The sequence below is a fragment of the Sus scrofa genome, chromosome 1, assembly GCF_000003025.6.
Source record: "Sus scrofa isolate TJ Tabasco breed Duroc chromosome 1, Sscrofa11.1, whole genome shotgun sequence".
NCBI lineage: Eukaryota > Metazoa > Chordata > Mammalia > Artiodactyla > Suidae > Sus > Sus scrofa.
The window spans coordinates 263,706,124-263,731,171 of record NC_010443.5 but is presented as its reverse complement, the minus strand read 5'-3'; the positions used below and the strand labels follow the sequence as shown (position 1 = coordinate 263,731,171).

The following is a 25,048-nucleotide window of genomic DNA, read 5'->3' as shown; positions in this document are numbered from 1 at the left end:
TGGAGGAGGGATTGGGCCTCTGGGGACTGTCACAATAGGTATGCCTGTGTGAGAGTGTGTGTGTGTGTGTGTGTGTGTGTGTGACTGTGTGTGTATGCATGTGTGTGTAGGACTGTGATGTATGCTGGGTGTGGGGAGAGTGATGTATGCTGGGTGTGGGGAGAGTGATCATGTCTCTGTCAAACAAAATGTGTCCTTGAGCTTGAATGTGTGTCTGAATGTGTAGCTGTGTCTGTGTCTGTGTGGATGTCACTTTGTGCATGAAAGTTTCTGATAGGGGACTGGGTCTGCGTTGGTGGTTTCTAACAGGGGGCTCTGTTACTGTGTGTGTGTAGCATTCCAGGTAGGAGTGGCTTTGTGTGACTCAGCGTCAGAACAGCTATGAAGGCTGATTTTGAACATATGAAATGTCAATGACTCTATTACCTATCAAATAAATCCAAGTTCCCCTACCTGATATCCAGCCCATAGGGTGTGCCTCCATCCCCGGATCCACCATCTTCCAACCTCCCTCCACCTCTTTCCCAACACATCCATCACCAGCCAATCAAGCCACTCTCCTTAGAGTCTCCTGCGTACGCCGAGGTCATTTTACCTCTGTGCCCTTGTGTTTGCTCATCCTCCCCGACCCCCACCATGGAATGCCTCTTGCCTTCAATTCCCATCCATTCTGCAGGGCCCAACACATTTTGTGCAATAAATGCCCCAAATCAAACTCCCAGTCTTCCTCACCCCACACCTGCTTTGGTCCTAATTGCTTGCCTTGGCAGATCGGGTTGAAGGAGATTTAAACGGGGAATATTGGATCAGACATTGGGGGGCTCTCCTGAGCCTCTCACATGGGGAACGAATATCTGACTGTCTCTCTTCCTTAACCCTCCAGATTGGGCTCTGTTATTGTCTTCTGATGCCTCCTCTTCACTTGTGTTTGTTTTCTTATCTATCGAGCAGGCTCAGCCTAGTAGCCTGAAACTTCCTCCAGCTGATGCGCAGGATTTATGTGATTATGGTTGCTCCACGGATGCTTAATATGTGGAAGGACCCATGGACACCCTGTAGGGCCAAGATGAGAGGAGGAGCCAGGTGTCTCTGGAAACGTTCCCTTGATCTTGGTAGAAAGTGTATGTCATGAGAGCCCAAGAACCCATAAACAGAAGGGAAGACCACAGAGGAGGTCCCTGAGTGTAAACATCGTTGAGTATTCAACGTCATCGAACTGAGGGCAAGCCTCCCAGTCTTAGTCCCACAGATGCCAACTCTTCTGAAACTGTCTCCAACCACTGTCAAGGCATGTGAGTTGTCACGCTGACAGGAGGGAGGAACTGGGAAAGGATTATAAAAGCTTGTGATGGGAGAAGGGGCTTCAATTTATTTAAGCCATTGATAAAATGTGGTGAGTTTGGGATATTGTACCCTCTATGCTCAGCAGGAAATAGGGTGACCAACCACCCTTGTTTGCACGGGACTGAGGAAGGGTTTTGCAAGACTTGAGGAGGCAATATAGTCCACATCCCTTTCTCCATTAGTCTGAGATCTCCGGAAAGACAGAGTTACTAAGGAGACCTGGTCCTCGCAACAAGGGCATTACCTACCCCCCCAGGCAGCCAGGCAAGCCTTCCATTTCCCTGCCATCTAAGTACCCAGAGGCTGATTTCTCCTTGAAAGGAAGTTGGAGTGGTGAGGCCAGCCCCTGCCTGGGGCCCCAAGAAGAAACTCCAAGGGGAGCCAATTAGGGGGTGACAGTGAAGCATTGTTGGAGTCCCATACTTTGTTACTCCTGACCTCATCTCAGCCCAAATCAGAGGGAACTACTCTGGCCATGCTCCACCTCTCTTGGAAGCACCTACCACAACCCCTGGGGTCCACTTCTGTTCTGCTCCTGCATGAAGGGACTTCCCAGGCAGAAGGCATTGCCCATGTGTTACTGAGTCAGGGAGACAATTTTGAATACCTGTCAAAATTGTCAACTCTGGGTGGATAACATCCCAAGAGGACTGAATCAGAAGGGTCTGGCAGGACCCGAGGCTTGGAGCACTGTGGTTACCGTTGCCCAAGAGGTTTATGGCATTTCCTCTCTTAAACCCAGATCTGCCTCTGGATGTTGTCATTTTAACACAGAGCAGTCTCCCCTACCTGAATACATTCTAATCTGAGCAAGCTCTTAACTTAGTGAAACTTTTTTTTTTTTTGGTGTTTTTAGGGCCGCACCCATGGCATATGGAGGTTCTCAGGCTAGGGGTTGAATTGGAGCCCTATCCACTGGCCTATGCCACAGCCACAGCAATGCCAGATCTGAGCCATGTCTGTGACCTACACCACAGCTCATGGCAACGCCGGATCCTTAACCCACTGTGCGAGGCCAGGGATCAAACCTTCATCCTCATGGCTGTTAGTCAGATTTGTTTCCTGTGAGCCATGACAGGAACTCTGAACTCAGTAAAACTTAAATCCACAAATAATTAGCTTCTACTCTTAAGCTTTAAAAAACATTAACCATTATCCAACCCTACATAAGTCTTAAAGTGACCCCCAAATGCTGATTTGATACCCCAAAACTCTTCTTCTGCCTAACTCTCATCTAGGTCTAAGCCTAGGTCAACTGATAATAACTAGACTGTGATCTTTTTTTTTTTTTAAAGTTGATTTACAATGTTGTGCCAATTTCTGTTTAGACTGTGGCTTAAACTTACCGCAAACATTAGCCACGTACCAATTTAAATCTAACAGCGCTCTAACACAAACTAAACTCTAATTCAAATTTAAGCTAGCAATAAAAATGAAACCTTTTTCTAATCTTAATTAGTCCTGCCCTCTACCACTGCCATATTTCTAATATTTCTTTTTTAAGATTGAAGTATATTTACAATGTTGTACCAGTGTCAAGTGTACAGCAAAGTGATTCAGTTATGTATATAGCTATTCTTTTCATATTATTTTCCCTTATAGGTTATTACAAAATATTAAATATAGTTCTCTGTGCTATACAGTAGGTCCTTGTTGATCATCTATTTTATATACAGTAGTGTGAATATGTTATTTGTAATATTTCTACTAAGAGCTAAAATTTATCCAAACTCTGACTCCTAAATTTATCCCAAATATACAATTAATTAAAATCAATCCAGGTTGTAAAATTTACATAATTTTAATTCAATCATAAATTTGTCCAGTTGCTTTTAACTTCTACCCTAACTCTAGGCTTAGCCATAACATGAATCCTAATTCTAACCCTATTCTAACCCTAACCACAGTTTCGACTCTTCCCTAACTTCTACCAGAACCCTGAATTAATCTAACCTTGATCAAATTCTAATACAACTGTTAGTATTTTAGGAATGAGCTCATGTATGTTTTGGTGCTGCTTAGTATCCTTGGAGATGGTACATGTGGCCTAACAGGGATATTTGCCTCACCTGATTCTGTCCCATTTTTTGGCATGAGAGGGTCTGAGGATGCTCTCTTGTGGTTAAGGTGAGCAGGAGCAGTCTCACTGGTCATGAAGAACCTTAAACGAGCAAAAATCTGGAGGCAATTGTAGCTCACAAAGCTCTTACCTGGTGTTTCTGGGAACCAGCCTCTTAGAAGTACAAGTGGCGAGAGTTCCCTCGTGGTGCGGTGGGTTAAGGATCCGGGGTTGTCACTGCAAAGGCGGAGGTTGGGTCCCAGACCAGGGAACTTGCATATGCAGCGGAAGTGGCAAAAAAAAAAAAAATAGAAAAGTACAAATGGCAAGTGAAGCGAGTATTGCACCTGGTAACAATCAGGAATGTACATTTTATGAACATTGAGGAACCTAAGACAGTTTAACAGCAAATTAATCGTGGTTCTGTTGCTAGGTCTAGAATACTCCAGGTTCCTGCCTCCCATCTGTAAGCTTCAGTTTCTCCCCCTTTTCAGTCCCTCAAATGATATCAGACACCCAGCCAGAGGACCAGCCATCTTTACACAGTGACAGGGGCCAGAAAGGGCATTCTCATTTCTTCAGGGTCAGTCCTAACCTGCCTGCTGGGACCCCTCACCCATGCACCCGCCGTGGACAGCAGCACCGGCTCCGGGTCCTTCTGAGCGCCTCCTTGACCTCTTTGTTGCGGAGGCTGTAGATGAGTGGGTTGAGGGCTGGGATGACAAGAGTGTAGAACACAGATGCCATCTTGTCGCTGTCCAGGGCGTAGCTGGAGCTGGGACGCAGGTACATGAAAGTAAGTGTCCCGTACAGCATGGCCACGGCTGTGAGGTGGGAGCCACAGGTAGAGGCTGCTCTCCAGCGGCCCTGGACCGAGCGCATGTGCATCACAGCGCGGACAATGAGCCCATAGGACACAGCGATAGCCAACACTGTGGCTGTCTGGATGAAGCCACAGACAGTAAAGAGCAGGAGTTCATTGAGACTGGTGTCATTGCAGCAGATGGCCAGCAGTGGAGGGATATCGCAGAAGAAGCTGTTCACCTCCCGGGAGCCGCAGAAGCTCAGGCGGAAGGTGAAGGTTGTGTGGACCACCGCACTCACTGCCCCGCCCAAGCCTGATGCTCCCAGCAAGGCCAGGCAGAGACGCGGGGACATGGCTGTGGTGTAGAGAAGCGGGTTTCCAATGGCCACGTAGCGGTCATAGGCCATGGCTGCCAACAGGCACCACTCAGCATCCGCCAGCCCTGCAAACACAAACATCTGGAGGGCACAGGCTGCATAGGGGATGGTGGCGAGGGGCAGCAGCAGGTCCACCAGCATCTTGGGGGCGATGGCTGAGGAATAGCAGGCGTCCAGCAGGGAGAGGTTGGCCAGGAAGAAGTACATGGGTGTGTGGAGCTGGGCATCCACGCAGATCAGCAGCATCATGCCCACGTTTCCCAGCAGGCTCACCAGGTAGATGGGCAGGAAGACCAGGAAGAGGGTGACGCGCAGGTCCCAGCGATCTGTGACGCCCAGAAGGATGAATTCAGCAGGGGCGCCCCTGGTCCAGGTGAAGTTCTCTGGCCTCATCCTGCTGAATAGAAACTGAGGAAAGACAAAGCAGAGGGAGGTAAGGGAAAGGTCATGACCTTCATGGAGGAGAAAGCGCTTTGTACTGGTGTCAGGACTTGGGTGTTAGTCCTACCTGGTAACAAAATTGCTGTGTGACCTCGGACAAGCCATATCACCTCTCAGAACTTTTGTTTCTAATGCTGAGAAGTCACTGCCATTTAACTTTCATGAAGGAGGAAATCTTGCCTGTCTTAATTTCATATCACAGTCCTGAGAACACAGCCTGGGACATGGTAAGTGCTCAATTGTTTTATTGCACTTTGCTTTATTAAATTTTGCTTTATCATGCTTTACAGATGCATTTTTTTTTTTTTACAAATTAAATTTGTGGCACCATTTTTCTTTTTTTCTAGTTAATTAATTAAAAAAGTTTTATTGAAGTATATTTGATTTCTGCTACACAACAAAATGATTCAGTTACACATATACACAAACCCATTCCTTTTCAGATTCTTTTCCCATATAGATTATCACAGAATATTGGGTAGAGTTCCCTGTGCTATATGGGTCCCCGCTGGTGTGGCACCATTGTTCCAACAACATTTGCTTACTTTGAGTCTCCGTGTAACATTTTGGTAATTCTCACACTATTTCACACTTTTTCTTTATTATTATCTTTGTTATTGGTGATTTGTGGTTGGTGATCTCTGATGAACCACCTTCTTTGGTCCCCTGACGGCTTAGATGATGGTTAGCGTTTTTTTTTTTTTTTTTAGCAATGAAATATTTTATTTATTTATTTTATTTTTTTGCTTTTTAGGGCCGCATCCTCGACATAGGAAGGTTCCCAGGCTAGGGGTTGAACTGGAGCTACAGCTGCCGGCCTATGCCACAGCCACATCAGATCTGGGCCGTGTGTCTGTGACCTACATCACAGCTCACCGCAACACCAGATCCTTAACCCACTGATAGAGGCCAGGGATCGAACCTGAAACCTCACGGTTCCTAGTCGGATTCTTTTCTGCTGTGCCATGATGGGAGCTCCAGCAATGAAATATTTTAAAGTTAAGGTACATACATTGCTTTTTTTAGGCATGTAACTCTTGCATACTTAATAGACTGCAGTATAGTATAAAGGTAACTTTTATATGCACTGGGAAGCCGAAACATTTGTGTGAGTCACTTTATTGCTATACTACTTTGTCTGGAACTAAACTCACATCTGCTTGAATTTGCTAAATGAATGAATGATGACTAGGGTAGTAGTTAGTGTCTAGCCAAGGATTGAAAACCTCATGATTCTTTTTTTTCTTCTTTTTGTCATTTCTTGGGCTGCTCCTGTGGCATATGGAGGTTCCCAGGCTAGGGGTCTAATTGGAGCTGTAGCTGCCGGCCTACGCCAGAGCCACAGCAACTCGGGATCCGAGCCGCATCTGCAACCTACACTACAGCTCACGGCAATGCCAGATCGTTTACCCACTGAGCAAGGGCAGGAATTGAACCCGCAACCTCATGGTTCCTAGTCGGATTCGTTAACTACCGCGCCACGACAGGAACTCCCTTTTTTTTCCTTTTCTTAACTTTTTGCAGCCCACCTGTGGCATATGGAAGTTCCCTGACTAGAGATGACTATGAGCTGCAGCTGAGGCCTATGCCACAGCCATGGCAACACCAGATCCAAACTGCAACTGTGACCTACGCCTCAGCTGTGGCAATGCTGGATCCTTAAGGCAAAGAGCGAGGCCAGGAATCAAACCTGCATTCTCACGGAGACTGTGTTGGGTCCTTAAACTGCTGAGCCACAAGGGGAACTCCCAAAACTCATGATTCTATGTGCCTTCTCCTCTCCAGTTTCCCAAGGAGGAAAAGAGGCAATGAAATGTGCAGAGTCTCCTGATGCAAAATGTAAATAGCTTTGGGTCTTGAAGTTGGCTGGGAGGACGTCTTTCCATTGGAATGACAGCTGGGAAGGGATAGTGCAGCAGTGGCTGCCATCTGGGGGAAGTGGCCAGGAGGGGAAAGAATAGATTTGAAAGTATTCTAGGACTGGACTCTTCTTCTCTCCATCCTCAGTTTTCTTATGTGTATAATGAGAAAAAAGCTGCAAGGATGTGATGAGATAATGCATGTAAAGCATCTCCCACAAAGCCTGACACACAGCAGGCTTTTAATGAAGGATCAGTTAATTGAATGAATTGAGCTAGATGTCTTGCCTTGATTCTGGAAGAAAGCACTTTTATGGCAACCAGAGGTACTGTACTTTCCAGAAAATATAACATTTCTTCACACTCCTGTGCCTTTTCACTTGTTTCTTTTGCCTAGAACCCATTTCCTCTTTTTGTGTTTGACAAAAACTATCTCGGAAGTAAAGCCTTCCTTCAAATGACTCAGAGGAAAGTAAACTTCTCCCTTCTGTGTGCTGGCTGCACTGGAGCTTATGTCTATCACAGTGTTTCCTCATTCTATTGCAGATATTGCTTATGTGACTGTCTTGCCTGTGGGCTTTGAGCGCTTTGGTTCAATATTCATTCAACAAATGTTTATTTAGTCCTTGTATGTGCTAAGTATGACTTTGTGATTCATTTTTGTCCCTCCAGGGTCTGGTATGTAATCACTACTCAATAAATATTAGTTGAATATATGAAACTGAAAAGAATGTGAACATTAATATCATGCAGACTTGGCTTTAAGTCTGGGTTCCACCACTTTCTGTTGTGTAACTTAGGGCAGGTCACTTTACCTTCTGCAGACTGTTTTCTCATTGTCAAGTGGGAGGTGTAATATTTCTGTTGGAGGCAAGCAATGTGCAGCACCTGGAATTGAGCAAATGATCTTTCTCCTTCCTTTAAGAGGAGTTTAGGAATTTCTTGGTGGCTCAGCGGGTTAAGAACCTGGTGTTGTCACTGCTGTGGCTCAGGTCACCATTGTGGCACAGGTTGGATTCCAGGCCTGGGAACTTCCACATGACGTGATTGTGGACAAACAAACAAACAAACAGACTAGTTTAAATGTTTGGGACCTTACCTGTGCCTTGAGAGGATGATGAAGAGCTTCCTTCAGAGCACAATTTGGATAAAAAATTTGATTATATCGAGTTCCCATCGTGGTTCAGGGGTGACAAACCCAACATATCCATGAGGACTTAGGTTTGATCCTTGGTGTTGCTCAGTTAAGGATCTGGTCTTGCCTTGAGCTCTGGTGTAAGTCACAGGCATAGCTTGGATCTGGCATTGCTGTGGCTGTGGTGTAGGTTGTCCACTGTAGCTGTGATTCCACCCCTAGCCTGGGAACTTCCATACGCTGTGGGTGCAGCTCTAAAAATAGACCAAAAATTGATTATATCACATGTTCATAAGGTTGTGCTGGTAAAATATAAACTAAGCAATTTGGAGGACAATTTGGCAATGAACTATCCACGACCATGCATACCCTATGTCTTAGACTACTTGGGCTGCTTTCAGAAAGTACCGTAGACTGGGAGGCTTAAGCAACATTTATTTCTTGCAGTTCTGGAGGCTGGGGAATCCCAGATCAGAGTGTCGGCATGGTTGGATTCTGGCAAGGGCCCAGTTTCAGACTTGCTCATGGCTGCCTGCTTGCTTTATCTCATGTGGTGGAGAGAGACAGAGAGCAGGTTGTCTAGACTCTTCTTCTAAGGACCCCAGTAATTCTGCCATGAGGACCCCACCCTTCTGACCGTATCTAACCCTAATACCTCCCAATGGCCCCTTTTCCAGATACAATTACACTGGGGGTTAGGGCTTCAACATATGAATTTTGTGGGGTGGGGACATATTCAGTCCATAATATCTAGTAACTCCACTTCTTGGTGTTTTGAAAACTCTCCCTCATGTACACAACTGGAGACATGCACAACAGTGCCTGCAGTCTTGGACTGTCTGTAATGGCCAAACACTAGCCAAACCTTAATGTTTGTCTGTAGCCTCATGGGAGTTAAATGTGGATCTGTTGTCTGTGTATCAATGTGGAGAAATCTCATAAACATATTTAGATAAAAACCTAAATTTGCGGAAAAATATATAGATTGAAGAGAAAGCATAAAATAATATATGGTTTTCTTTGTACATCAGATGTACTGCTGGTTGCCCCAAGCAGAGATGGGGTCCCAGTTTAGAGGGCCTCGGGACATCTCAAAGGATTTCATCAGCTTTGCCTCATCTCCATTTTCATAGCTGATCCTTCTTCTCTGTTTTTCCTTTTTTTTTGGCCCATCTGTGGAATGCAGAAGTTCCCTGTCCAGGGGAACCATGCCACAGTGGTAACTTGAGCCACAGAGGTGACAACTCTGAATCCTTAACTGCTAGGCTACCAAGGAGCTCCCTTCTTGTCTTTTAAGACTCAGCTCAGGGGTCATCATCTTTTCCCAGGAGAGTTTATGTGAACATCCAACCACCCCACCTCTCATTCTGGAACCCCACTCACAGGGCTCTCTCTATTATAACCCTACTTCATCATTTTATAATTACCTAAGCGATGTTCCCCTCACCTAACTGGACATTTGGGACCATGCATAATTCTTTCCCCTACTCTTCATGATACAGAATTTTATTTATTTATTTATTTTTGCCATTTCTTTGGCTGCCCCCACGTTCCCAGGCTAAGTGTCAAATAGGAGCTGTAGCCGCTGGTCTACACCAGAGCCACAGAAACTCGGCATCTGAGCCGCGTCTGCAACCTACACCACAGCTCACGGCAACGCCGGATCCTTAACCCACTGAGCAAGGCCAGGGATCGAACCTGCAACCTCATGGTTCCTAGTCGGATTTGTTAACCACTGAGCCACAACAGGAGCTCCCAGAATTTTAGAAAAAAAGAATTTTAGGGGTCTTCCCCTGCTCCTTAGTGGGGATCACTGCTAGAGGTCAGACAGTGTCTGGGGGTTGAAAGCTGTGACCTCCAGCTCCACCAAACCACACTTCTCCATGAATGAAATCAACTTGCCGGCTGAAGTTCTGCATCCAGAATCCAGCTGGTAGCAAAGCCCTTGTGTGTTTCCGTCTGTTCACATGGAAGCAAACCCTACTTACCATCACAAAGTGAGGAGCAGGGTAGCTTTGAGCACAGCTCCACTTCTTCATCTGTAAAATGGGGACCATGAGACTTCAAGGCTTTGAAATTGCTTTGAAATTTTGGGGCCCAAGGATCCCAAAACATTAGTTAAGCAGTTACTATGGAGTGTGTGTGTGCACAAAACATAGAGTGAATTCTCCATTAATTTCTCTCTGTTGCCTTACTGCCCATGAGGAGTAATCCTGACATTCAGGGACATTCATTTTTTTCCTTGAAGGAAAGAAGATGGAATTCCATAGAAAGAAGGAGATAAGACACACAGCTCTGAAGGTATGGAGTTGGGGCTTGAACGCAGATCTAGCACCAAATCCAATTTTCTTTGTCTCTAGGCAGAGACCCTAATTAGATCTCTTAAAAGATTTCCAAATTAGTGTTGCCACTGTCTTGCCTCAGTCCTCTCATCTTCAGATGAAGCAGATTGGGCCAGATCAGGGGTTTCTGGTCTCCTCTGTGGACCTCTGTCACTGGAATTACTGGTGGAGCTGTGTGAAAAACTGTATGGCTCTACACAGTGGTCAGAAACTCTGATGCACTTCATCTAGAGCAGGGCATAGAAATTTGTACTTGTGAGAAAATATTCCAGGTGATTCTGATATGTAGCTTGATTTGGGACCCCTGAGTGTCAGAGCTTCTCAATCTTTAATGCACTTAGGCAACTTGATAAATGCACATTCTGCCTCAGAAGGACAGGGCTGGGCCTGAGATTCTGCATTTCTAACAAACTCTCAGGAGATGCTGATGCTGCTGGTTTGGGTACCACGCTTGGTGAATCGAGAGCCTAGGTCATATTGGAAAGCATTTCAGGTTCTGATGTATTTTTTTCCTCTTTCAAGTTTGCACCTGTGGCATATGGAAGTTCCCAGGCTAGGGGTTGAATCGGAGCTGTAGCTGCTGGCCTGCACCATAGCCACAATAACACCAGATCTGAGCTGCATCTGTGATCTACACTGCAGCTCCTGGCAAGCTGGATCCTTAACCACTGAGTGAGGCCAGGTATCAAATCCACATCCTCATGAACCCTATGGTGGGTTCTTAACCTACCAAGCCACAATGGGAAGTCCCCTGGCTCTGACATCTTAAGATTCTAGCTTGCTGGAGGGTTCTCAGCTCCTATCTGCTAGCTCCTTTCTCTCTGCTGATGACTTTGCTTTGATTCCTCCTCTCTTCCCAGGCCCCACTGTACTCATGCACACTTTTCAGTCTAGTGAGGTTGGACTCCTGGTATTTATCAGGATGTGGCCTCCCCATTTCCTAAGGAGCCCCTGTTCTTAGCTCCTCAGCACACAGACATTTGATATGTCTCAGGCTGCTGTCACTGTGATGGTGCAGGGTTTGTTGGTTGGTAGGACATACCTAGAAGGTGGAGGTGGGTGAGGCATTCTTCCCACAGAGCAGCTTCAGTCCAGCCATGGGGTGATGATGGCAGGGGGAGGTGGCATAGATATGCCCCACCCCAGACATAGGAACCGGGGGATTTGTATTCTCTTTGGCCCCTGGGGGAAGGGTCTCTATTTGCCTGCTGACTCCTCTCCCCCCCACCCCCGCTATCCTGAACTCCATGGAGACTCCTTCTCCACAGCCTTTGGGGACTCCATGACAGCGGTGGCAGGGGAATGCCCAGGATGACACATGCTTTGTAGCCTGGGGAGGTTGGAAAAGTTTGGCTGAGTGGGTCCCCAGGCTCTGTGTGGGGAGCACAGTCATGTTGCTTGTTTAGAGGGGTCCCCTGGGCTCCTTTTCCCCATCCATTCTCCCTGCCCCCACCCCAGACTGCAATCCATTCTTGGGACTCCATATTTTTCTTAAGCTTTATGACCTTTTTCACAACACATATTCTTCCTGTGGGTCTCCTAACACTTCACATTTCCCTCTTGCCTGGAACGCCCAGTCTCTTTCTTTCTTTTTTTTTTTTCCTTTTTTTGTCATTTTAGGACTGTGCCCATGGCATATGTGGCATATGGAAGTTCCCAGGCCAGGGCTCTTATCTGAGCTATAACTGCCAGCCTATACCACAGCCACAGCAATGCCAGATCCTTAACCCATTGAGCAAGGCCAGGGATCAAACCTGAATCCTTATGGATACTAGTCGGTTTCATAACCTGCTGAGCTACAATGGGAACTCCGATGTTGTGTTCATTCCTACTGTACAGCAAAGTGATTCAGTCATACACATTCTTTTTTTTTTTTTTTGTCTTTTTGTTTTTTGTCTTTTGTCTTTTTTGTTGTTGCTGTTGTTGCTATTTCTTGGGCCGCTCCCGCGGCATATGGAGGTTCCCAGGCTAGGGGTTGAATCGGAGCTGTAGCCACTGGCCTACGCCAGAGCCACAGCAACGCAGGATCCGAGCTGTGTCTGCAACCTACACCACAGCTCACGGCAACGCCGGATCGTTAACCCACTGAGCAAGGGCAGGGATCGAACCCGAAACCTCATGGTTCCTAGTCGGATTCGTTAACCACTGCACCACGATGGGAACTCCAGTTATACACATTCTATTTCATATTCTTTTCCATTAGTTTATCAGAGGATATTGAACATAGTTCCCTGTGCTATACAGTAGGACATTGTTATTTATCTATTTTATGTATAATTGTTTGCATCTGCTAATCCCAAACTCCCAATGAATCTATCCTCCACCCACTTCCTCCTTGGCAGCCAAAAGTCTGTTCTCTATGTCTGTCAGTCTGTTTCTGTTTTGTAGACAAGTTCATTTATGTCATACTTCAGGTTCCACATATAAGTGATATCATATGGTATCTGTCTTTCTCTTTAAGACCACTGTTGATTCATTTGCTATAACCAGTACTGATCCAGAAACCTGGCCTGGGGCACACACAATAACATTGGGCATGCGTATTCTTTTTACGTAAATCACAGTATACAGACAACCCACCAAACTGCTGACGGGGGAAGTTCCTTGGTGGTTCATTAGGTTAAGCAACTGGCTTTGTCACTGCTGTAGAATATTCCTGGCCTGAGCTCCCCCCAAAAAGGATGGCCTGGACAGCATTATCACTGCCTTGCAAGGAGGCACTTGTGCCATTGTCCAGAGTGTTGTGTGTTCATACCTGATGAGTCTATGAATGTATCATTTTATTAAATCACATGAGGGCACAAGTGACTGTCCTGAGTCCCCAGGCTAGGGGATTTAATAAATGATTCAGATCATGGGCTTGTGGTGGAAAAATTTGCTACTTATTTTGGAAATCATTATCCTAAACTGTGTTTTTTTCTTGCAGGAGCCTACACTGTTGCTGCAATACCTGCCTCCAGATGCAGCCAGATAACCACCAAATGAGCCACCTCCAAGCCAGTCACACCCTTGCTGGCCATTCAGGGCACATTGAAGAAGAGGGAGACATGTGAGATCATAGGAGCTGGTCACTAGAGTGTTGGTGTCACCAAGCCAAATTTCGGTCTGTTCACCTGTGGGCAGTAAAGCCTCTCCTTACTCTGGGTTGCAGTGAAGGAAAGGGCAGCATTTGTTGCAGGGCTTCAAGATGGCTAATGGTCAAAAATCTCAATGGCTTTCAGGGAAAGGTGTTTAAAGACAGTGAGTTCGAGGGTTGCAGGTGCAGGACCAGCTGGCAGACATTCCTCTGATTGGTTGGTAGTGAGGTAATTAGGAGTCAACATCATTAAACTTGGGGTTCCAACCAGGCCACGTGCTTGTGGTTAGCAAGCAGTTAATTTTTCCCACCTGGTAGGGCTTTCAGTGTCTGCCAAACAACTCAAAGGATACGGCTCAGAATATTACCTTTAGCCCTTGAGGAGGAACTAAAAGTCCTTGATTTTGTTTTGTGGCTAAGTTATTCTTTTTTTGTCTGGCTTGATTATTTCCCTTTCTTTCTGTATTTTTCTCATGGCTCTGACTAAATGTATTCTTTGGAACTCGGGGAAGCCCTAGGAGGCTAACGTTTATCTACAAACCAGCAGCAGGCTGAGGACTCAGGGTGGAGCAGTGGAGGGGGGTCGAGTTTCCCAGGAAGACCCCCTAGGGTCCTGTTCAGGTACATCTGGAGAGGACACAGAGAGGACAGAGAAGAGGTGACTGCTGATTGACCTGCAAGTTGGACTTGGCTGATTGGAGGCGCCTTGATCCTGCCTATTTCCTTGAAATGTACCCTCTGCCCTTGGTTCCCAGGCTGGGAGCCATTTTTGAGGAGGCAGCCTTGAAGGAACTGTGTGTTGCTGAGACTCTCTGGACAACATGCGAGTCTAAACCCACTGAGGGCCTCTGTAAAAGCTTTCAAGATCCTGGCCAGCAGGGGTGGAGAGTGCTTTTGGCTACCAAGACAAGCCTTGTAGGTAAGTTCCCTTGCTTATGAAAACTGCCTCCTACCATTCTGGGGCAGGGGGATGGTGGCTGGCTTTTTTTTTCAGAGGCCAGTTTGCGAACAGACAGGTGGGTTTTCTGCCCCCGCTCCTCCATGGCAACTGAATTACGCTTGTGTGAATGGAGGGGCTTGTGTGTGGGTGTCTTTCCTATGCTCTTTACCTTTCAAAAGCATCTTCCCTAAAATATTTTTCCCCTAATTAGTTTTTGCATTTGTTTATTGTGGACCTGAACTGATAGTACAGGTAACAGAAAATTTTCAGCAATTGTGTGCTTTTTCAGGTGGTTTCTGCTCTGTGGTTATTATGAATAGTGCTGCTATGAACATTCATGTACAGGCTTTTACGTGGATGTAGGTTTTCTTAGTTATATGCCTAGGAATGGAATTGCTGGGTGCTATGGTAACTCTATGTTTGAACTTTTTGATAAGCTGCCCATGTTTTCCAAATTGGCTACATTATTTTAAGTTCTCATTACCAGTATAGAAGAGTTCACCTGACTCTAATTCCTTGCTAACATTTGGATATTGACCATTAAAATTAAAAAAAAAATTAACCATCCTAGTGGAAATGAAGTGGTATCTCATTGTGATTTTTATTTGTATTCTCTAATGATTAATGATGTTGAGTATTGTTCACATGCTAATTGGCCAGTTTAATTTTATTTTTTATTTTCAACTATTTTTTCCTGTTATTTCCCCAATACAAATTTTTTTTCCTTGCTGTACAGCATGGTGACCCAGTTACACGTATATGTATACATTCTTTTTTCTCCCATCATCATGCTCCATCATAAGTGACTAGACATAGTTCCCAGTGCTACACAGCAGGATCTAATTGCTAATCCACTCCAAAAGCAATAGTTTGTGTCTATTAACCCCAAGCTCCCAATCCATTCCACTCCCTCCCCTCCCCTTTGGCAACCACAAGTCTATTTTCCAAGTGCATGATTTTCTTTTCTGTGGGAAGTTCATTGAAAAACGTCTATTTAAATCCTTTGCACATTTTAAAATTGGGTTAATAGTCTTTTTGTTGAAGTGTAAGAATTCTTCATCTGTTATTATACAAATATCTTATCAACTATGTGGTTTGCATATATTTTCTACCTTTCAGTGCGTTGTCTATTCATTCTCCTGATGGTATCTTTTGAAGTACAAAACTTGGTTATTTTGCTGAATTCCTGTTGACCCAGTTTTTCTATTACCTCTTGTGCAGACAAGCAGTTTGGTGTCATACCTAAGAAACCATTGCCTAATCTAAGGTCACAAGAGACTCACTCCATGCTTTTCTCTAAGTGTCTTGTAGTTTAAGCTCTTACATTGAGCTCTATCATCCTTTTGAGTTATTTGTGTGTGTGTGTGTGTGTGTTTTGTCATTTTAGGTCCACATCTGTGGCATATGGAGGTTCCCAGACCAGGGGTCTAATTGGAGCTATAGCTGCCATCCTACACCACAGCCACTCCAGATCCAAGCTGCATCTGCGACCTACACCACAGCTCATGGCAATGCCAGATCCTGGCCCACTGAGTGAGGCCAGGGATCGAACCCACAACCTCATGGTTCCTAGTCAGATTCTTTTCCACTGCGCCACGATGGGAACTCCTGAGCTAATTTTTTAATGTAGTGTGATGTGAAGGTCCAGCTTCATTCTTTTGTGTCTGGCTATTCAGTTGTCTCATCACAGTTTGTTGAAAGCACTATTCTTTCCCCCTTGAATTTCCCTGGAAGCCTTCTTGAAAATAAATTGCCCATAAATGTGAAGGTTTATGTGTGGGCTCTCAGTTGTGTTCCTTTGTCTAGCATTATGCTATATGGCATTGTCCCTTTTAATTGAATATAGTTTCTGTATGACAATTATATAATTTACAGGTGTACAATATAGTGATTCATAATTTTAATTTTTAATTTTTTAATTTTTACTTTTTTGATTATTTTTTTGTGGGCCATATCCTTTTTATTTTCTACTTGAACACATCTGTGTATAATTGGATTTCCAGTTAATTTTATTTACCTGACATAGTGCTCAATTTTTTTTTACAAAATAAAATACATAGATTTAAACACAATTACATTCACACAGATTATTATATCATTGGCTCTTAAGAAACAGATTAAGGAGTTCTTGTTGTGGTGCAGTGGTTAACGAATCCGACTAGGAACCATGAGGTTGCGGGTTCGGTCCCTGCCCTTGCTCAGTGGGTTAAGGATCCGGCGTTGCCGTGAGCTGTGGTGTAGGTTGCAGACGCGGCTCGATCCGATTGCTGTGGCTCGACGTAGGCCGGCAGCTACAGCTCCAATTAGCACCCTAGCCAGGGAACCTCCATATGCTGCGGAAGTGGCCCAAAGAAATAGCAAAAAGAAAAAGAAACAGATTAAGTGACTCCCTCTGGAGAAGTGGAATGGAAAATATGCTGAGACAAATAGGAAATTTATTCTATACTTTATCCCATTTTGTATGGCTTTCTCCTTTACTATTTAGTATTATCTATTACATTAATTTTTCTTTAAAATTAGCATTATATTAAAATTGTGTATACTATGCAACTAAAATTTATAGAGAAGAAAGCCTTATATACCATTAAATATTTTATATAGCATAATAAAAAATAACTGGTAAGAATAACAAAAATAATACACCCTCTGAAAAGAAGTAAAATATAAAATACACAAATTGGTTTAAAAAACAGTGTAACTATATAAATATGTCCTCACAATTTGTTACATCTTATTGATTCTTCAATAAAGGCATTACACCATTCTAGGTGATATGATAAACAAGATATTATAGACTTTACATTGTACCATGGAGAGAAATGTTTATTAATAACACAATTGTAGAACTATATTATTTAATTGTACAGTTGCATTATTAATTATAATTATCATAAATTCTTTGATGGAGAGGAAATCAGAATAAGTTCTAAGAAGACTTCAGCATTCCAAGAATGATGTCAAATGACCCCCTTCATGGTGGATTATGCACTTATTTACTATGAGATATATTTCTTCTTCAGAGATTCCTATTTGTGTATCAATTATAGACTTTTGGTTTGCAGTTATTCTGAGGTTTTGATACAAGAATCTATATGTATATGAGATTGTTTTAAGTTGTTCTCTTAATTGCAAGTTCATCTCCAATGTCCTGCATTTGTACCCACCTCTTATGTTTTCTGATTTTGGTGGTATAATTGTGCATGGATGATTTCGTATTTTTACTGTATGTATAACTTTACTGGTGAGCCTTGTCATTTTGAATTTTTGTTTCCTGTTGCTGCCTTTTCTTTTCTGCCTAGAGAAGTTCCTTTAGTATTTGTTGTAAGGCTGGTTTAGTGTTGCTGAATTCTCTCAGCTTTTGCTTATCTGTGAAGTTTTGATTTCTCCTTCAAATCTGAATGAGAGCTTGCTGGATAAAGTAATTTTGGTTGGAGGGTTTTTCCTTTCCTCACGTTAAGTATAACATGCCACTCCCTTCTGGCCTGCAGAGTTTCTGCTGAAAAATCTGCCAATTACCTTATGGGGTTCCCTTGTATGTTACTTGTTTCTTTTCCCTAGCTTCTTTCAAGATTTTCTCTTTGTCTTTAATTTTGGTCAGTTTGATTAATATGTGTCTCCGTGTATTCCTCCTTGGGTTTATTTTATGTGGTACTTTGTGCTTCCTGGATTTGAGTGAGTGGTTCCTTTCCCATGTGAGGGAAGTTTTCGGCTATTATCTCTTGGAATATTTTTTCTGTCCCCTTCTCTCTCTCTTCTCCTTCTGGCACCCCTATAATATGGATGTTGGTGTGTTTAATGTTGTCCCAGAGTTCTCTGAGACTCTCTTCATTGTTTTCAATCTTTTTTCTCATTTCTGTTCCGCATCCATAATTTCCACTAATCTGTCCTTCACCTCACTTATTCATTCTTCTGCCCCCTATATTCTGCTGTTGGCTGCTTCTAGTGAATTTTTTATTTCAGTTATTGTGTTTTGCATCTCTTCTTGTTTAATTTTATATCTTGTATTTTTTTGGTCAGTGTTTCCTGTAAGTTATCCATCTTTGCCTCCAGTTTATTTCCAATGCCTTGCATCATCTTAAGCATCAACAATCTAAAGTCTTTTTCCTGGAGGCTAAGAATCTCCTCATTGCTTAGCTGATTTTCTGGGGTTTCACCTTAGTCCCTCTTCTGAGTTATAGTTCTCTGTCTCTTCATTTTTATAGGTTTTTAGTGTGGTGACTTTTTTTTTTACAGATAATGGGGTTGTATCCTCTCTTACTTTTGGTGTCTGCCCCCCTTGTGGCTGAAGTCTGTATGGGGGCTTGCTGTAGGCTTCCTAATGGGAGCGGCTGATGCCTGCCCACTGGCAGGTGGAGCTGATTCTAATCCCTCTTGTGGGTGGGGCTTAGTCTCTGGGTGGGATTAGAGGCAGCTGTGTAGCCTGTTTACTGAGGGGGGTGCTGTGATCCCAGATGGGTTGTTGTTTGCCCTGGGGCTTCTCAGTGCTGACTGATGGGTGGGGCCAGATTTTCCCAAAATGGCCACCTTCAGAGAAAGGCATGTTGCTGAATATTCAGGAGAACTTTGCCTTCAATGTCCCTCCCTCACAACAAGCCACATTCACCCCTGTTTTCCCAGGATGTCCTCCAAGAACTGCAGTCAGATTTAACCCAGATTCCTATGGAGACCTCGCTCTGCCCTGGGACCTAATGCACGTGAAACTCTGTGTGCACCTTTTAAGAATGGGGTCTCCGTTTCCCCCAGTCCTGTGGAGCTCCTGCGCACAAGCCCCACTGGCCTTCAATGCCAGATGCTCCAGGGGCTCTTTCTCCCAGGGCCAGAGCTCAGCACGTCAGGGTTTGATGTGGGGCTCAGAACTCTCACTCCTGTAGGTGAGTCTCTCTCTGTGAGCCAGTTAGTTTTCAGTCTGTGGAGCTTCCCATCCAGGAGGTATGGGGTTGTGTATATCACGAAATCACCCCTCCTACCTCTTGATGTGGCCTCCTCTTTTTCTTCTGGAGTAGGGTATCTTTTTTAAGGTTTCTGGTCCATTCGGGTGGGGATTCCTCAGCCTTTAGTTGTGAATTTTGTTGTTTTTAGGAGAGAAGTTGAGCTCCAGTCCTTCTATTCTGCCATCTTAATCCTCTCTCCAGTGATTCATAATTTTTAAATGTTATACTCCCTTTATAGTTATTATAAAATATTGGCCATATTCCCCCTGCTGTACAATATATCCATGTGTCTTATTTCATACCTAATAGTGTGTCCCTCTTAATCTTCTGAAGTTTTCTTGCCCCTCCCCTCTTCCCTCTGCTCACTGGTGACCACTGATTTGTTCTCTATATCTGTGAGTCTGCTTCTTTTTTGTTATGTTCACAACAAAAACAAAGGTTGTTGTACTTTTAAGATTCCATATATAAGTGATGTCATATATTAGTTGTCTTTTTCTGACCTTTTTCACTTAGTATAATCTCTTCAATACCATCCATAGTGCTGCAAATGGCACAATTTCATTTTCTTTATGGCTGAGTAGTAGTCCATTGTGTAATATGTGTATTTATATTAGTGTTTTGCTTTTTTTGGGGGGGGTTATTCACCCAAGAGTGGAATTGTTGGGTCATAGTTTTAGTTCTATTTTAGTTTTTGGAGAAACTACTATACTGTTTTCCATACTGGGGCGGCACCAATTTACAGTGCCACTAACAGTGTACCAGGGTTCCTTTTCTCCACGTCCTTGCCAACATTTGTTATTTACATTCTTTTTGATGATGGCCATTCTGACAGGTGGGAGGTGATATCTCATCACAGTCTGATTTGTATTTCTCTGATAATTGGCAATGTTGAGCATCTTTTCATGTGAAGTCTACGCATGAATTAGTACTTAATTCCTTAGTTTGCAGTAAGTTTTGAAATTGGGAAGTGTGAGTCGACCAACTTTAATCTTTTTCAAGAATGTATTGATTATTCTGGTTCTATTGCATTTCCATGTGAATTGTAGGATCAGCTTGTCATTTTCTGCAACAAATATAGCTTGAGATTTTTAATGGGGATTGTATTGAATTCAGACTATTTATTATTTCTACTAGGTTTTTTGGGGGTTGATTTCTTAAGAGTTTAAATATATACAGCATCTTCCATTTGCAAGTAGAGATAATTTTCGTTCTTTACAATCTAGATGCCTTCTATTTCTTTTTCTTACTTAGACGTGCTGGTTGGAACCTCTAGTACAATGTTAAATGGAAGTGGCAAGAGTCATTGTTATTCTTGATCTTAGAAGGGCAGGACTAGGAAGCTAAGCTAAAGGGCTAGTGAAGCTCACAAGAAAAAGAGATCCTGTCTGATGACTAGAGTGGGCTGGTGTGAGAGGGTACTTTTAGAAGATGACATGGCACTTAAACTAGGTGGGCTTACCGTAAAGTGCCACAGAGGAGGAAATAATAGTGGGAAGGCCCTGAGGGAAAATGTATATGCTCGATATGAGAGAATGAGAGCCCATTGTAGTTAGGACCCTAGTTTTGAATACTTACGAGACCTGAAATGGGGAGGAAACTCTTTTTTTTTTTTTTTTTTGGCCACAGCCAGGATTGAACCTCTGCTGTAATTGTAACCTATACCACAGCTGCAGCAAAGCTGGATCCTTAACCCACTGCACCATCAGGGCAGTTCCAGGAAATGCTGGAAGAAAGTGAGATGTGTAAGGAGGAGAGCCTCTTAAATATGTAATATCATTCTAAAAGTCATGTATTGTTTCAGTAAAAAAAATATAACATGCTGGAGTTCCCTGGTAGCTTTTCAAAATTAGCACTTTCGTCTACCTGGAATTGACTTTTTGTGTATGTTGTGAAGTGATGGTGGGGATGACTTTCTTTTTTTTCCCCTTATTTTTGTTTGCATCAAGACACAATAATTTGAATGGTTCGTGTATAGACTCCTTTGAATTGCAATAGTATGAAACTGTCAGCTGTGAATAAAATGCAGTTTTGTTTCTTTTCCTAGAGAATTTCTTTTACCTATTTTTCTTATCGTACTGTGGCCTCAAGTACAATGTGGGATAGTTGTGATAAGAGCTGGTGTTTTATCTTGTTCCTCATGGAATTAGGAAGAATTAAATATAAAACCATCCATATTATCTATGCTGTATGTTTGAAAAAAGACTCCTTTTTGCAGACGAAGAAAATTTTCTTCTATGTCCATTTGCTAACACACCTTTTTAATGAGCATATATTGAGTGATATCAAATGTTTTTTTTTTTTCCCACTGTACAGCAAGGGGGTCAGGTTATCCTTAGATGTATACATTACAATTACAGTTTTTTCCCCCACCCTTTCTTCTGTTGCAACATGAGTATCTAGACATAGTTCTCAATGCTATTCAGCAGGATCTCCTTGTAAATCTATTCTAGGTTGTGTCTGATAAGCCCAAGCTCCCACTCCCTCTGCCTCCCATCAGGCAGCCACAAGTCTCTTCTCCAAGTCCATGATTTTCTTTTCTGAGGAGATGTTCATTTGTGCTGGATATTAGATTCCAGTTATAAGTGATATCATATGGTATTTGTCTTTGTTTTTCTGGCTCATTTCACTCAGTATGAGATTCTCTAGTTCCATCCATGTTGCTGCAAATGGCATGATGTCATCCGTTTTTATGGCTGAGTAGTATTCCATTGTGTATATATACCACCTCTTCCGAATCCAATCATCTGTTGATGGACATTTGGGTTGTTTCCACATCCTGGCAATTGTGAATAGTGCTGCAATGAACATGCGAGTGCATGTGTCTCTTTTCAGTAGAGCTTTGTCCGGATAGATGCCCAAGAGTAGGATTGCAGGGTCATATGGAAGTTCTATGTATAGATTTCTAAGGTATCTCCAAACTGTTCTCCATAGTGGCTGTACCAGTTGACATTCCCACCAGCAGTGCAGGAGGGTTCCCTTTTCTCTACAGCCCCTCCAGCACTTGTTATTTGTGGATTTATTAATGATGGCCATTCTGACTGGTGTGAGGTGGTATCTCATGGTAGTTTTGGTTTGCATTTCTCTTATAATCAGGGATGTTGAGCATTTTTTCATGTGTTTGTTGGCCATCTGTGTATCTTCTTTGGAGAAATGTCTATTCAGGTCTTTTGCCCATTTTTCCATTGATTGATTGGCTTTTTTGCTGTTGGGTTGTATAAGTTGCTTATATATTCTAGAGATTAAGCCCTTGTAAGTTGCATCATTTGAAACTGTTTTCTCCCATTCTGTAAGTTCCCCTTTTGTTTTCTTTTGGGTTTCCTTTGATGTGCAAAAGCTTTTCAGTTTGATGAGGTCCCATGGGTTAATTTTTGCTCTAATTTCTATTGCTTTGGGAGACTGACCTGAGAAAATATTCATGATGTTGATGTCAGAGAGTGTTTTGCCTATGTTTTCTTCTAGGACTTTGATGGTGTCTTGTCTTATATTTAAGTCTTACAGCCATTTGGAGTTTATTTTTGTGCATGGTGTGAGGGTGTGTTCTAGTTTCATTGCTTTGCATGCAGCTGTCCAGGTTTCCCAGCAATGCTTGCTGAATAGACTTTCCTTTTCCCATTTTATGTTCTTGCCTCCCTTGTCAAAGATTAATTGACCATAGGTGTCAGGGTTTATTTCTGGATTCTCTCTTCTGTTCCATTGGTCTGTCTGTCTGTTTTGATACCAGTACCACACTGTTTTGATGACTGTGGCTTTGTAGTATTTCTTGAAGTCTGGGAGAGTTATGCTTCCTGCTTGGTTTTTGTTTCTCAGGATTTCTTTGGTGATTCTGGGTCTTTTGTGGTTCCCTACAAATGTTTGGATTGTTTGTTCTAGTTGTGTGAAAAATGTCCTGGGTAATTTGATAGGGATTGCATTGAATCTGTAGATTGCTTTGGGTAGGATGGCCATTTTCACAATATTGATTTTTCCGATCCAGGAACATGGAATATCTTTCCATTTCTTTACATCTTCTTTGATTTCTTTGATTAAGGTTTTATAGTTCTCGGCATATAGGTCCTTTACCTCTTTGGTCAGGTGTATTCCGAGGTATTTGATTTTGTGAGGTACAATTTTAAAAGGTATCGTATTTTTGTATTCCTTTTCTAATGTTTCATTGCTGGTATACAGAAATGCAACTGACTTCTGAATGTTAATCTTATATCCTGCCACTTTGCTTAATTTATTACTCAGTTCATGGAGTCTTGGGGTTGAGTCCTTAGGGTTTTCTAGGTATAGTATCATGTCATCTGCATACAGTGACAGTTTGATCTCTTCTCTTCCTATATGGATGCCTTTTATTTCTTTTGTTTGTCTAATTGCTGTGGCTAAGACTTCCAAAACTATGTTGAAGAGCCGTGGTGAGAGTGGGCATCCCTGTCTTGTTCCAGATTTGAGTGAGAAGGCTTTCAGTTTTTCCCCATTGAGGATTATATTTGCTGTGGGTTTCTCATAAATGGCTTTGATTATATTCAGGAATGTTCCCTCTATACCCACTTTGGCGAGGGTCTTGATCATGAATGGATGTTGAACTTTGTCAAATGCTTTTTCTGCGTCTATTGAGATGATCATATGATTTTTGACTTTTTTTTTGTTGATGTGGTGTATGATGCTGATTGATTTGCGTATGTTGAACCATCCTTGTGAACCTGGGATGAACCCAACCTGGTCATGGTGTATAATTTTTTTGGTATGTTGTTGGATTCGGTTGGCTAAGATTTTGTTGAGAATTTTTGCATCTATATTCATCAATGATATTGGGCGACAGTTTTCTTTTTTGGTGGTATCTCTGCCTGGTTTTGGAATGAGGGTGATGGTGGCCTCATAGAATGTCTTTGGGAGTATTCCTTCTTCTTCAACCTTTTGAAAGAGTTTAAGGAGGATGGGCACCAATTCCTCTTTATATGTTTGATAGAATTCACCTGTGAAGCCATCTGGTCCTGGACTTTTATTTGTAGGGAGTGATTTTATGACCTCTTCAATTTCATTTCTAGTGATCGGTCTGTTCAGTTGGTCTGTTTCTTCTTGATTCAGTTTTGGCAGGCTGTAAGATTCTAGAAAAGTGTTCATTTCTTCCAGATTGTCAAACTTGTTGCCGTCTAGTTGTTCATAATATTCTCTTATGGTTTTTTGTATTTCTGCTGTATCCGTTGTGATTTCTCCTTTTTCATTTATAATTTTGGTTATTTGGGTTCTTTCTCTCTTTTTAGTGAGTCTGGCCAGGGGTTTGTCAATTTTGTTCACCTTTTCAAAGAACCAGCTCTTGGTTTTATTAATTTTCTCTATTGTTTTTTGAGTCTCTATTTTATTGATTTCTTCTTTGATCTTTATAATTTCCTTCCTTCTGCTGACTTTAGGTCTTTTTTGTTCTTCTTTTTCTAATTCATTTAGGTGGAGGGTTAAGTTGTCAATTTGGGATCTTTCTTCTTTTTTGAGAAAGGCCTGTATTGCTATAAATTTCCCTCTGAGCACTGCTTTCGCAGCATCCCATAGATTTTGAGAGGTTGTGTCATCATTATCATTTGTTTCAAGGTAGTTTTTAATTTCCTTCTTGATTTCCTCATTGACCCATTGGTTTTTTAGGAGCATGTTGTTTAGTCTCCATGGAGTAGGTTTTTTCTCTTTGCTTTTCCCATGGTTGATTTCTAATTTCATGGCGTTGTGGTCAGAGAAGATACTTGAGATAATTTCTACGCTCCTAAATTT

The 25,048-nt window shown here is 42.8% G+C and overlaps 1 protein-coding gene and 1 long non-coding RNA gene across 2 annotated transcripts in view; one reads left to right on the top strand and one right to left on the bottom strand.

Moving 5' to 3' along the window:
• Nucleotides 537-4,978, bottom strand: LOC100626932 (olfactory receptor 5C1). Its single transcript, XM_013993832.1, has 3 exons — nucleotides 4,020-4,978; nucleotides 3,414-3,505; nucleotides 537-670 (listed from the first exon to the last, which is right to left on the bottom strand). Exons 1-3 carry the CDS (start codon nucleotides 4,976-4,978, stop codon nucleotides 537-539), a joined length of 1,185 nt encoding a protein of 394 aa, XP_013849286.1.
• The window catches only part of LOC110257124, a 35,893-nt gene continuing 24,139 nt past the window's right edge, over nucleotides 13,295-25,048 (top strand). Inside the window, exon 1 of the long non-coding RNA XR_002339365.1 lies at nucleotides 13,295-14,357. This is a non-coding gene — a long non-coding RNA (uncharacterized LOC110257124). The remainder of the gene's footprint in view (nucleotides 14,358-25,048) is intronic.

Bases quoted from the DNA above. Each gene is read 5' to 3' on its own strand.
- LOC100626932 (XM_013993832.1), bottom strand. From the start codon at position 4,978: ATGAGGCCAGAGAACTTCACCTGGACCAGGGGCGCCCCTGCTGAATTC. The intron at 3,506-4,019 runs GTGAGGGGTCCC...TGCTCGTTTAAG, and splicing joins TGTCCACGGCGGGTGCATGG to GTTCTTCATGACCAGTGAGA. The intron at 671-3,413 runs GTGAGGCAAATA...TGGGCCCTGCAG, and splicing joins AAAAAATGGGACAGAATCAG to AATGGATGGGAATTGAAGGC.